Source organism: Bos indicus, chromosome 9 (assembly GCF_029378745.1).
Source record: "Bos indicus isolate NIAB-ARS_2022 breed Sahiwal x Tharparkar chromosome 9, NIAB-ARS_B.indTharparkar_mat_pri_1.0, whole genome shotgun sequence".
Lineage (NCBI taxonomy): Eukaryota > Metazoa > Chordata > Mammalia > Artiodactyla > Bovidae > Bos > Bos indicus.
The window spans coordinates 62082013-62094566 of NC_091768.1; the positions used below are offsets into that span (position 1 = coordinate 62082013).

The 12554-nt window shown below is 39.1% G+C and overlaps 1 protein-coding gene across 1 annotated transcript in view; it reads right to left on the reverse strand.

Annotated features, from left to right (window-relative positions):
* The window catches only part of SPACA1 (sperm acrosome associated 1), a 30418-nt gene that overhangs the window by 7637 nt on the left and 10227 nt on the right, over positions 1-12554 (reverse strand). The window contains exons 3-5 of the mRNA XM_070795625.1: positions 8155-8256; positions 7329-7435; positions 3595-3730 (exon numbers count right to left, since the gene is read on the reverse strand). Of these exons, the coding sequence (XP_070651726.1) occupies positions 3595-3730; positions 7329-7435; positions 8155-8256 (345 nt within the window). The remainder of the gene's footprint in view (positions 1-3594; positions 3731-7328; positions 7436-8154; positions 8257-12554) is intronic.

Consider the following 12554-nt stretch of genomic DNA (forward strand, 5'->3'; position numbering starts at 1 on the left):
GGTGTAAGATAGTGACCTTCTTTCATTCTTTTGCATGTGGCTGTCAAATTTTCCCAATACCATTTTTGGAATATGAAGTTTTAAATTTTATGAAGCCTAATTTATCAATATTTCCTTTTATGGTGACTGGTTTTTGTCATATCTAAAAGGGAAGTCTTGCCTACTCCTGAATCATACAGATAGTCTTCTATGTTTTCTTTTTTAAGCTTGATGATTTTAGCTTTTATTAATACATTTAGGACTATAACACATCTCTAATTTTTGTATATGTTTTAATATCCAAACACCACTTTTAAATCAGCATTCTCTCCCATATCTGTCTGCTTTCCTTATTAAGGAGACAAAATGAGTCTACTACATGTATTATAACACTGCTACATTGTAAGCTGATAAAAATGCAATTTATAGCAAATATTACTTACTTTTGAATTATATACCTTTCTTATGGCTCTTCCTGGTCCCTAAATCATAGACTCATTAAAGATTCATGTGGGGAAGGTCCTGAAAGATCATCTGATACAACTTTTATACAGATAAGTAAACCAACATCCAGGGAGATTTAATGATTTGTGAAAGCTATGTTTTATGTATTTTAATATTTTAATTTTGATAAGTACCATTCTCACAGGGGCTTCCCAGGTGGTACTAGTGGTAAAGAATCTGCCTGCCTATGTAGAAGATGCAAGATTCACAAGTTTGATCCCTGGGTCAAGAAAATCCCCTGGAGAAGGAAATGGCAGCCCACTCCAGTATTCTTGCCTGGAGAATTCCATGGACAGAGGAGCCCAGTGGGCTACTGTACACGGAGTCATGAGGAGTTGGACATGACTGACTGCACACACACAGCACTCTAACAGACTTGGTCTCCTATTCAGGCAGTCTCAACTGCTTATTCATCTTGATTTTCTTTCTATTCTTTAAACACTATGAAATATAATTTTCCATTTTTCTTAGTAGTTCAAGAGCTATAAACTCAATTTAGTAATCTCATTAAATACTTCCAAGTACGATGAACAATTTTAAAAAGTTAAAGTTAGTCACTCAGTCGTGTCCGACTTTTTGTGACCCCATGGACTGTAGCCCACAAGGCTCCTCCGTCCATGGGATTCTCCAGGCAAGAATACTGGAGTGCGTTGCCATTCCCTTCTCCAGGGGATCTTCTCAACCCAGGGATTGAACCCAGGTCTCCTGCATTGCAGGCAGACTCTACCGAATGAGCCACCAGGGAAGCCAATTTATATCATATTTATATTCTAACATTGTTAAATTTAAAAAGTTTTTAACTTTTGATAATTTTAGACTTATAAAAGCAGTGGAATTTTTAAGCTCAAATGGAAAAAAAAAACTTTTAAGATTAAAACTTGAGGGGAAGAAATGCAAAATTTCTTTCCATTTATCTACTACCCTGAAATACTAGACAAGAGAGGTGGAAAATGAGAAGTATCAAGATTCTGGTTCATTTTAATGGTAGTCTTCTTGCAAGGGTCCCTTAGAGTACTTTTATGTCTAATAAAAAATAGTTTCCATTTCTGTTGAAATTTTCTAATGAAAAACAGACTGAATTTTGATGCTCTTACATTTTAGAAAAACTAAGCTTATGTTTGTATTAGTTTTTGAAGGTCACCATAACAAAGTACCACTAACTAGGGGACTTAAAAATAACAGAAATATCTGTTATCTCACAGTTTTGGAGGATAAATGTTTGAATACCAGGCATTGGTAAGGCTGTGCTCTCGCCAGTGGCTCTGAGAAGGATCCTTCCTTTACTCTTCCAGGCTCTGGGAGCCCCAAATGTTCCTTAGTTTGTAACAGTGTATCTCCAGCCTGGGATTTCTTTGGAAGGAATGATGCTAAAGCTGAAACTCCAGTACTTTGGCCACCTCATGTGAAGAATTGACTCATTGGAAAAGACCCTGATGCTGGGAGGGATTGGGGGCAGGAGGAAAAGGGGACAACAGAGGATGAGATGGCTGGATGGCATCACTGACTCGATGGACGTGAGTCTGAGTGAACTCCGGGAGTTGGTGATGGACAGGGAGGCCTGGCGTGCTGCGATTCATGGGGTCGCAAAGAGTCGGACACGACTGAGCGACTGATCTGATCTGATCTGAACTCCATTTCTGTGTCTGTCTTCACATGGCTGTCTTCTCCCCATGTGTCTTTGAGTCTTCATGTATTCTCCTCTCTCATGTTCTGTGTTTCTGTGTCCAGATCTCCCTCTTCTCATGAGGACACCAGTTAAACTGGATTAAAAGCCCACTCTTCTCTAGTATGTAAGATCGTGTCTTAACTGGATTAATTACACCTGCAACAACCCTATTTCCAGACACCATCACATTCTTAAGTTATATGAGTTTGGACTTGAAAATATCTTTTTAGGGGGACATGATTGAATCAAAATAATGCCTAACTATAAAAGACAATTATTGTGAAAGTGAAAAATCTGTCATATGAAGGAATGGATGGGGCATTTTCATTAATTAAACCGTATCTACCCTGAAAATATTTCAATCATGTATTTGTTTCGAGCCAGTACCATACTGTGAGAACATTTCAAGCCAAAACATTTGTCTGACGTCTAAAACAGCCAAAAGGGTCTGTCACAGCAGTAAACCCAATTGTCCTTTTTAAAAGCAACTAATAGATATCAACATTTTCTGAAAACATTTTGTCATCTAACCAGTGCATATGCTAAGATGGCAGAGACATCCCCCACCAGTCCTCGACAGCTACGAGAGAGAAAAGTCAACTTGTCTCACTTGCTGACCTTGGGGACTGTGCCCCAGTCCTTAGCTTACACCTGTTGCCTTTGAATCACAGGAAGAGCTAACCACTACTAAGCAGTCCTAACAAGGACCAAGCTGGGGGACACGAACTGAGAACGGCTGTCAAAACCTTTAATAGCCTGAACTGTGACTCACTGAGATCTTTTTTAGTTGATGATGTTCGGTCCTTTTTTGCCTTTTATTGACATTATTCTTTTAATAACACCGAGTATATCCCAATATAGGACTACGGTTATTAGCTTTCACTGTAAATATTTTTTTTAAAGGACACTGAACAGTACATCAAAGAAAGTTTACAGTTTATTTTTTTAAATCACCTCCAAAATACCTCAGCTTGTTTCCAGTTAAATAAAAGGCAGTGAAGTGGTAGTCGCTCAGTCGTGTCCAGCTCTTTGCAACCCCACGGACTGTAGCCCACCAGGCTCCTCTGTCCATGGAATTCTCCAGGCAAGGATACTGGAGTGGGTAGCCATTTCCTTCTCCAGGGAATCTTCCCGACCCAAAGCTGGGATCAAAGCTGGGTCTCCTGCATTGCAGGCAGTCTTCATCATCTGAGCCACCAGGGAAAGTCACACTACCTTGTAGAAAAGTCTTAATGGTATAAAACTAGTGCTTCCCAAAACGTGATCTCTGGACCAACAACAACTAGGAACTTGTCAGAAATGGAAATTCTTGTGCCAGCGGATCTACAGATGCAGAAACTACAGGAGCTGGGCTAGTGGTCTGTGTCTCAACAAGATCACCATGTGATTCTGATGCTCTCTGAAGTTTGAGATATAAGCAAGTCAAAATGTTGCTGGGTACTCACCAGTTGTCGTATAGATTGTGAATCTAATAGATGCTACTATTTCATTATTATCCAACGTTTCACACTCAAAAGCCTTGGGGTGAGTATCCCTGTGAACTTCCAGGATTGCTGAATCATTTGCAAGTATAATGGCTTGCTATTTTAAAAGAAAAAAAATATCAATATTCTTCATGAAAATCTAAGATCAGAAAATAATTTATTTCTTATAACAAAATAAGTGTCACTTTCTCTCAGTCTAGGACAGTAATTAATTATGTACTTGTATTTTAAAGTTAGACAGAACAAGTACCAACTTCCTGACTGTGTAAATCAGAACGAGTTACTCTCTACATCTCAGCTACAGTTGGTCCTCCATATCTTTGGGCTCCACATCAGTAGATTCAACAAATCATAGATTAAAAATACTCAGAAAAAAAGAATTTCCAGAAAGTTCCAAAAAGCAAAACTTGAATTGGTTGCACAGTAACTCTTTACTTGGCATTTATATTGCATTTACAAATTCTTATATAGCATTTTCCAAGGCAAACCATTGGAAACCTTTGTTTGTTTCCAAGGCAAACCATTAAATATCACAGTAATCCAAGTCTATGCCCCAACCAGTAACGCTGAAGAAGCTGAAGTTGAACAGTTCTATGAAGACATAAGATCTTCTAGAACTAACACCCCCAAAAGACATCCTTTTCATTATAGGGGACTGGAATGCAACAGTAGGAAGTAAAGAAACACCTGGAGTAACAGGCAAATTTGGCCTTGGAGTACAGAATGAAGCAGGGCAAAGGCTAATAGAGTTTTGCCAAGAAAACGCACTGGTCATAGCAAACACCCTCTTCCAACAACACCAGAGAAGACTCTACACATAGACATCACCAGATGGTTGACACCAAAATCAGACTGACAATATTCGTTGCAGCCAAAGATGGAGAAGCTCTATACAGTCGGCAAACACAAGACCAGGAGCTGACTATGGCTCAGATCATGAACTCCTTATTGCCAAATTCAGATTGAAACTGAAGAAAGTGGAGAAAACCACGAGACCATTCAGGTATGAGCTAAATCAAATCCCTTATGATTATACAGTGGAAGTGAGAAATAGATTTAAGGGACTAGACCTGATAGATAGAGTGCCTGATGAACTATGGACGGAGGTTCATACATTGTACAGGAGACCGGGATCAAGACCATCCCCAAGAAAAAGAAATGCAAAAAAGCAAAATGGGAGTCTGAGGAGGCCTTACAAATAGATGTGAAAAGAAGGGAAGCGAAAAGCAAAGGAGAAAAGGAAAGATATAAGCATCTGAATGCAGACTTCCAAATAACAGCAAGGAGACATAAGAAAGCCTTCCTCAGCAATCAATGCAAAGAAATAGAGGAAAACAATAGAATGGGAAAGACTAGAGATCTCTTCAAGAAAATTAGAGATACCAAGGGAACATTTCATGCAAAGATGGGCTCAATAAAGGACAGAAATGGCAGGGACATAACAAAAGCAGAAGATATTAAGAAGAGGGGGCAAGATACACAGAAGAACTGTACAAAAAAGATCTTCACAACCCAGATAATCACGATGGTGTGATCACTCACCTAGAGCCAGACATACTGGAATGTGAAGTCAAGTGGGCCTTAGGAAGCATCACTACGAACAAAGCTAGTGGAGGTGATGGAATTCCAGTTGAGCTGTTTCAAATCCTGAAAGATGATGCTGTGAAACTGTTGTACTCAGTATGCCAGCAAATTTGGAAAACTCAGCAGTGGCCACAGGACTGGAAAAGGTCAGTTTTCATTCCAATCCCAAAGAAAGGCAATGCCAAAGAATACTCAAACCACCGCACAATTGCACTCATCTCACATGCTAGTAAAGTAATGCTTCAAATTCTCCAAGCCAGGCTTCAGCAATATGCGAACCGTGAACTTCCAGATGTTCAAGCTGGTTTTAGAAAAGGCAGAGGAACCAGAGATCAAATTGCCAACATCTGCTGGATCATGGAAAAAGCAAGAGAGTTCCAGAAAAACATCTATTTCTGCTTTATTGACTATGCCAAAGCCTTTGACTGTGTGGATCACAATAAACTGTGGAAAATTCTGAAAGAGATGGGAATACCAGACCACCTGACCTGCCTCTTGAGAAATCTATATGCAGGTCAGGAAGCAGAACAACAGACTGGTTCCAAATAGGAAAAGGAGTATGACAAGGCTGTATATTGTCACCCTGATTATTTAACTTCTATGCAGAGTACATCATGAGAAATGTTGGGCTGGAGGAAGCACAAGCTGGAATCAAGATTGCTGGGAGAAATATCAATAACCTCAGATATGCAGATGACACCATCTTTATGGCAGAAAGTGAAGAAGAACTAAAAAGGCTCTTGATGAAAGTGAAAGTGGAGAGTAGAAAAGTTGGCTTAAAACTCAACATTCAGAAAACTAAGATCATGGCATCTGGTCCCATAACTTCATGGCAAATAGATGGGGAAACAGTGGAAACAGTGTCAGACTTTATTTTTGGGGGCTCCAAAATCACTGCAGATGGTGACTGCAGCCATGAAATTAAAAGACACTTGCTCCTTGGAAGAAAAGTTATGACCAACCTAGATAGCATATTGAAAAGCAGAGACATTACTTTGCCAACAAAGGTTCGTCTAGTCAAGGCTATGGTTTTTCCTGTGGTCATGTATGGATGTGAGAGTTGGACTGTGAAGAAGGCTGAGCGCCGAAGAATTGATGCTTTTGAACTGTAGTGTTGGAGAAGACTCTTGAGAGTCCCTTGGACTGCAAGGAGATCCAACCAGTCCATTCTGAAGGATATCAGCTCTGGGATTTCTTTGGAAGGAATGATGCTAAAGCTGAAACTCCAGTACTTTGGCCACCTCATGTAAAGAGCCGACTCATTTGAAAGGACCCTGATGCTAGGAAAGATTGAGGGCAGGAGGAGAAGGGGACAACAGAGGATTAGATGGTTGGATGGCATCACTGACTCAATGGACATGGGTTTGGGTAGACTCCGGGATTTGGTGATGGACAGGGAGGCCTGGCGTGCTGAGGTTCATGGGGTCGCAAAGAGTCGGACACAACTAAGTGACTGAACTGAACTGATATAGCACTTACATTATATTATAAATAATCTAGAGGTGTTTTAAAGTATACGGACAGAAGTATCTGTTATATTCAAATACTATATAATTTGCCATGTTATATACTAATATAATACCATGGTATTATATACTAATACCATGTTATATAAGAAAATTGAGCATCTCTGATTCTGATGTCTGAAGGGGTCCTGGAGTCAACTCCCTGAGGAAATGGAGCAACAATTGTACTTATCTGCAAAATGGGTATAATGATGGGACTACCTCATAGATTGTTACATGAGTAAAAGAAACTCTAGCAGTTGGTGTATATCTGGCATTTAATAAGCCCTCAACTAATGTTAGCTACTGTTATCAGTATACAAGAATTATACATACAAATGAAAACCTTGCTTCCCAAATAGAACACTTTATATAAAATAGATGCTTCTATGTTCTGATAATAGCTGGCCCTAAACATATATAAAGTTGTAGCTCTACTAAGAAATGAAAGACAATTTAAATCCCAATAATAATACAGTTATATGATTTTTACTTCATTTTTGCAAACTGCTTTTGAAGAGAAAGTGCTCTGAGAGTCATGAAGCACTGGGAAACGAATCTTATTACTCACTGAAAAGCACCAAATTATATATATTCATTACTCACCTGGTCTGGCCTTAGAAGTCTCCAAATATATTTGAAACGGTTTTCAGGAGATGTATGAACACATGCAAGCCTAACATGTTCAAGGCTTTCTGAAATTGGTCTACCCCCTGAAAAAAAATTACATACATATATACCAATGGGCCTTGTGCACTGCTTTATACACAAAACTACCTTTAAAAGTCGCCACCAATTTTAAAAGAAATTACACGCTGGAAGTCAGTAAACGTATTACTGCAAGTTTGACTGTAGAGGAGCAGAGTCATCATGCATGCAACAATAAAGTCACGGAAGAGGCAAGTAAACACCATACCTGTCTGTTCCTTTGGCAAAATAAACTATAGAGAAGAGACAGTAAGGGCAAGCTACTTAGTGATCTATTAAACTTTGAGATATACTTACTAGTGGCTGCCAATTTTCTGTCCACCTCTTTCTGGCTTAGAGATAATGAAACCTCAGACGAGTGAAATTTGATAAAGAAAGGCTCTCAAAGTTCCCAATGTGGAGTTTACCAATCTACTGATAGACTGTCACAACCACAAGGTCAAAAGCATTTCTCTGGAGGATAGCTTCAACCAAAACCTGAGTGCAGTAAGGTTCCAGTGTACTAGAGAGAATGTTTGTTAAATTTAGACACAACTGAAAAAATGTAAAGAAAAGTAGAAAGACCTATAACTGTCTGGAGAAGTGGAATTTTAAGTTTTCTTATGATTTCCTTTGAGTATATCATTTTGATCATCTCCCTCCACTCAAGCAAACTGAGGTTAAGGATATCTCCCCAGAGTAAACATGGCCCCTCTGTCTCCCTCCAGTATCAAGTCCAACTCACAGCCACAATCTACTGGTCCACGACATTCTTCCACTCGTACGATACACTTGGATTCACCACCAGGGCATCCACTTGTCAATATAACTTCTCTAATACCGATACCTTTGATAAAAGAAATTGGCAGATGTTAAAAAAAAAAAAAAAAAGAATTCCAGGGTTATTTTATTTTTCCACCTAGGTCAATTTTGAAACTTTTCTCCTAATTTCAGAAATTAAATTCCTAAATTCAGGGTAATAACATTTAGAGATGGCTCAGCAGGTAAAGAATCAACCTGCAATGCAGGAGACCTGGGTTCGATCCCTGAGTCAGAAAGATCCCCTGGAGAAGGGAATGGTTACCTACTCCAGTATTCTTGCCTGGAGAGGAGCCTGGTGGGCTACAATCCATGAGTTCAAAAAGAGTAGGATACAACTGAAGTGACTGAGCACAACCACAAGCATTTTGAATTATTTCATAAAACAACATTTCCAAAAGGAGTCACATGGAACACTAGTTCCTCTGGTTGATAACATAAGAAAAAAGATTCCATGATTCTCTACATTTGGAAAGTATACATTAAATTAAAATGAAATGAATCTCCTCAGAATTTTAGAGGACCTTTTAACATGCTAGTAAATGAATGTGCTATTATGTGTAAACTTTCATTGATCAAAGATGCAAAAGTTTTACATTCTAATATTTTTGAGATCAGAATGCATTTTAGAATTGACAGCATGTCAAGAATGACAGTATTTTTCCTTTTTAGAGATGTATAAAATGTGCTTATTACAGCTAATAAAGCCTACTACTGAAACAGTAGAAAGCAGTAACACACAGGATCTTCCAAATTTATTTGAGCATGGAATTTTGGAATGGGGGGAGTTGTAGCTTGCAGAGGAAATTACAAAAATTACACTGTAACATAAATGATGCTTTTTAACACCTAGACTGGTAAAAATCTCTGTATTACATTTATCAAGATAGACTTAATGACCAGACTTCCATTTCCAAAGTGATAACTCTTGTTAGAATTGCCACACATTTCATAAGAAATTAAGTCTTTACTGGCCCATCTCAGATCTCCACTGAGTTTGCCCTACCAATACCAGAAGTGAGAGAGATGATAAAAGCTGGTTAAAAGCTGGTTCAGTGACATGCCAAACATGTCCTGTGATAAGACTGTGCTGTCACAGGCTAAGGAGTAGTCCATCGTGATATTCTTCCTACCAAGTTCCTTCTTTCAGTCCCTGTAAAATGTTAATCATACAACCCATTCTCAAAACAAGGGTAAGCTGAAGTCTAGAGATGGCTTCAGTTCAGTTCAGTCACTCAGTCATTTCTGACTCTTTGAGACCCCGTGGACTGCAGGATGCCAGACTTTCCTTCCCATCACCAACTCCCACAGCTTGCTCGAACTCATGTCCATTGAGTCGGTGATGCCATCCAACCATCTCATCCTCTGTCATCCCCTTCTCCTCCCACCTTCAATCTTTCCCAGCATCAGGGTCTTTTCTAATGAGTCAGTTCTTCACATCAGGTGGCCAAAGTATCGGAGCTTCAGCTTCAGCATCGGTCCTTCCAATGAATATTCAGGACTGATTTCCTTTAGGATGGACTGGTTTGACCTCCTTGCAGTCCAAGGGACTCTCAAGAGTCTTCTCCAACACCACAGTTCTAAAGCATCAATTCTTCAGCACTCAGCTTTCTTTATGGTCCAACTTTCACATCCATACATGACTACTGGAAAACCACAGGTTTGACTAGACACATTTGTCAGCAAAGTCATGTCTCTGTTTTTCAATATTCTGCCTAGGTTGGTCATAGTTGGGGTTCCCTTGTGGCTCAGCTGGTAAAGAATCTGCCTGCAAGGTGGGAGACCTGGGTTTGATCCATGGGTTGGGAAGATACCCTCAAGAAGGGGAATGTTACCCACTTCAGTATTCTGGCCTGGAAAATTCCATGGACTGCATAGTCCATGGGATTGCAAAGAGTCAGACATGACTGAGCAACTTTCACTTTCACTCTCTAGGTTGGTCATAGCTTTTCTTCCAAGGAGCAAGTGTCTTTTAATTTCATGGCTGCACTCATGTGTAGTAATTTTGGAGCCCAAGAAAATAAAGTCTGTCACTCTTTCCATTGTTTCCCCATATATTTGCCATGAAGTGATGGGACCCTATGCCATGATCTTAGTTTTTCAAATGTTGATTTTAAGCCAGCTTTTTCACTCTCCTCTTTCACTTCCATTAAGAAGCAAGTCTTTATTTTCTTGCTTTCGGCCATAACCATGGTGTCATCTGCATATCTGAAGTTATTGCTACTTGTCTCTGCAATTCTGCTTCCAGCTTATGCTTCATCCAGCCCAGCATTTCGCATGATAGATTCTGTTTATAAGTCAAATAAGCAAGGTGACAATATACAGCCTTGACATACTGCTTTCCCAATTTGGAACCAGTCCTTTGTTTAATGTCCGGGTCTAACTGTTGCTTTTGACCTGCAAACAGGTTTCGCAGGGAGCAAGTAAGGTGGTCTGGTATTCCCATCTCTTTTAAGAATTTTCCAACACAGTCAAAGGCTTTGGTATAGTCAATGAAGCAGATGTAAATGTTTTTCTGGAATTCTCTTGTTTTTTCTATGATCCAACAGATGTTGGCAATTTGATCTCTGGTTCCTTTGCCTTTTCTAAATCCAACTTGAACATCTGGAAGTTCTCGGTTCACACACTGCTGAAGCCTAGCTTAGAGAATTTTGAGCGTTTCTTTGCTAGCGTGTGAGAGAAGTGCAATTGTGCAGTAGTTTGAACGTTCTTTGGCATTGCGTTTCTTTGGCATTGGAATGAAAACTGACCTTTTCCAGTCCTCTTCCTGTGGCCACTGCTGAGTTTTCCAAATTTGCTGGCATATTGAGTACAGCACTTTCACAGCATCAGCTTTTAGGATTTGAAGTAGCTCGGTTGGAATTCCATCACCTCCACTAGCTTTGTTCATAGTGATGCTTCCTAAGGTTCATTTGTCTTTGCACTCCAGGATGTCTGGCTCTAGGTGAGTGATCACGCCATTGTGGTTATCTGGGTCATTAAGATCTTTTTTTTCTTTTTATAATTCTTCTGTGTATTCTTTCTACCTCTTCTTAATATCTTCTGCTTCTGTTAGGTACATATCATTTCTGTCCTTTATTGTGCCCATCTTTGCATGAAATGTTCCCTTGGTATCTCTAATTCTCTTGAAGAGATCTCTAGTCTTTCCTGTTCTGTCATTTTCTTCTATTTCTTTGCATTGATCACTGAGGAAGGCTTTCTTATCTCTTCTTGCTATTCTTTGGAACTCTGCATTCAGATGGGTATATCTTCCCTTTTTTCCTTTGCCTTTCACTTCTCTTCGTTTCACAGCTATTTTTAAGGCCTCCTCAGACAACCATTTTACCTTTTAGCATTTCTTTTTCTTGGGGATGGCTTTGATCAGTCTCCTGGACAATGTCATGAACCTCCATCCACAGTTCTTAAGGCACTCCATCAGATCTAGTCCCTTAAATCTATTTCTCACTTCCACTGTATAGTCATAAGGGATTTGATTTAGGTCATACCTGAATGATCTAGTGGTTTTCCCTACTTTCTTCAACTTAAGTCTGAATTTTGCAATAAAGAGTTCATGATCTGAGCCATAGTCAGCTCCTGGTCTTGTTTTGGCTGACTGTATAGAGCTTGGCTTATAATACAAGAGACGGCTTATAATCTGTTGGTTTATCATATAAGAGATGGCTTATAAGAGCATGTTTCAATCTTCAGAGTGCATGCAAAACACCTGAGACATACTGACGTGCAAATTAGGATGCAGTAAGTAGGTCTGCAGTAGGTCCTCACGTTCTGAATTTCTCACAAGCTCTCAGGATATGCTGATGTAGCTAGCCTGTGGACCAAACTTTGAGAAGCAAACAAGAGAGTTCTCCATACGAGATAAGGAGAGGGAAGGTTGGATGGGGAAAGGTCTATTTTGATTAAACGAGATTCTTAAGAATGGCTGCAGAATGGCTCCACTTAAATTTATGAATAGTACTTCTCTAGGGGGATAGTCTTATTCTGAAATGCATAAATATTTTCCAAGCAGGTATTTTATGTATTTATTTATTTAGCCAAATAGATTTCATTGCAATCATGTGTGTAGATGTGACATGTAAGTCAATACTTAAAAACATGCTTGTGTGTTCCAAGAAAACAAAACTTTTTGAATGCTAAAATATTGTTTTGGGAGTTCAACAGAATTTTCACTAAAGCATTTTTTTTCTTTTAAATAATTTTTACGGGTTGAAAATGTTTTTAATAGTTAAAATATTATAAATATGAAATATTGCCTTTTATGGTTTTTAGAACTTACCACCATCTGACATATTACGTTTTACATTATGTATCTTTTTGACCCTACTAAAA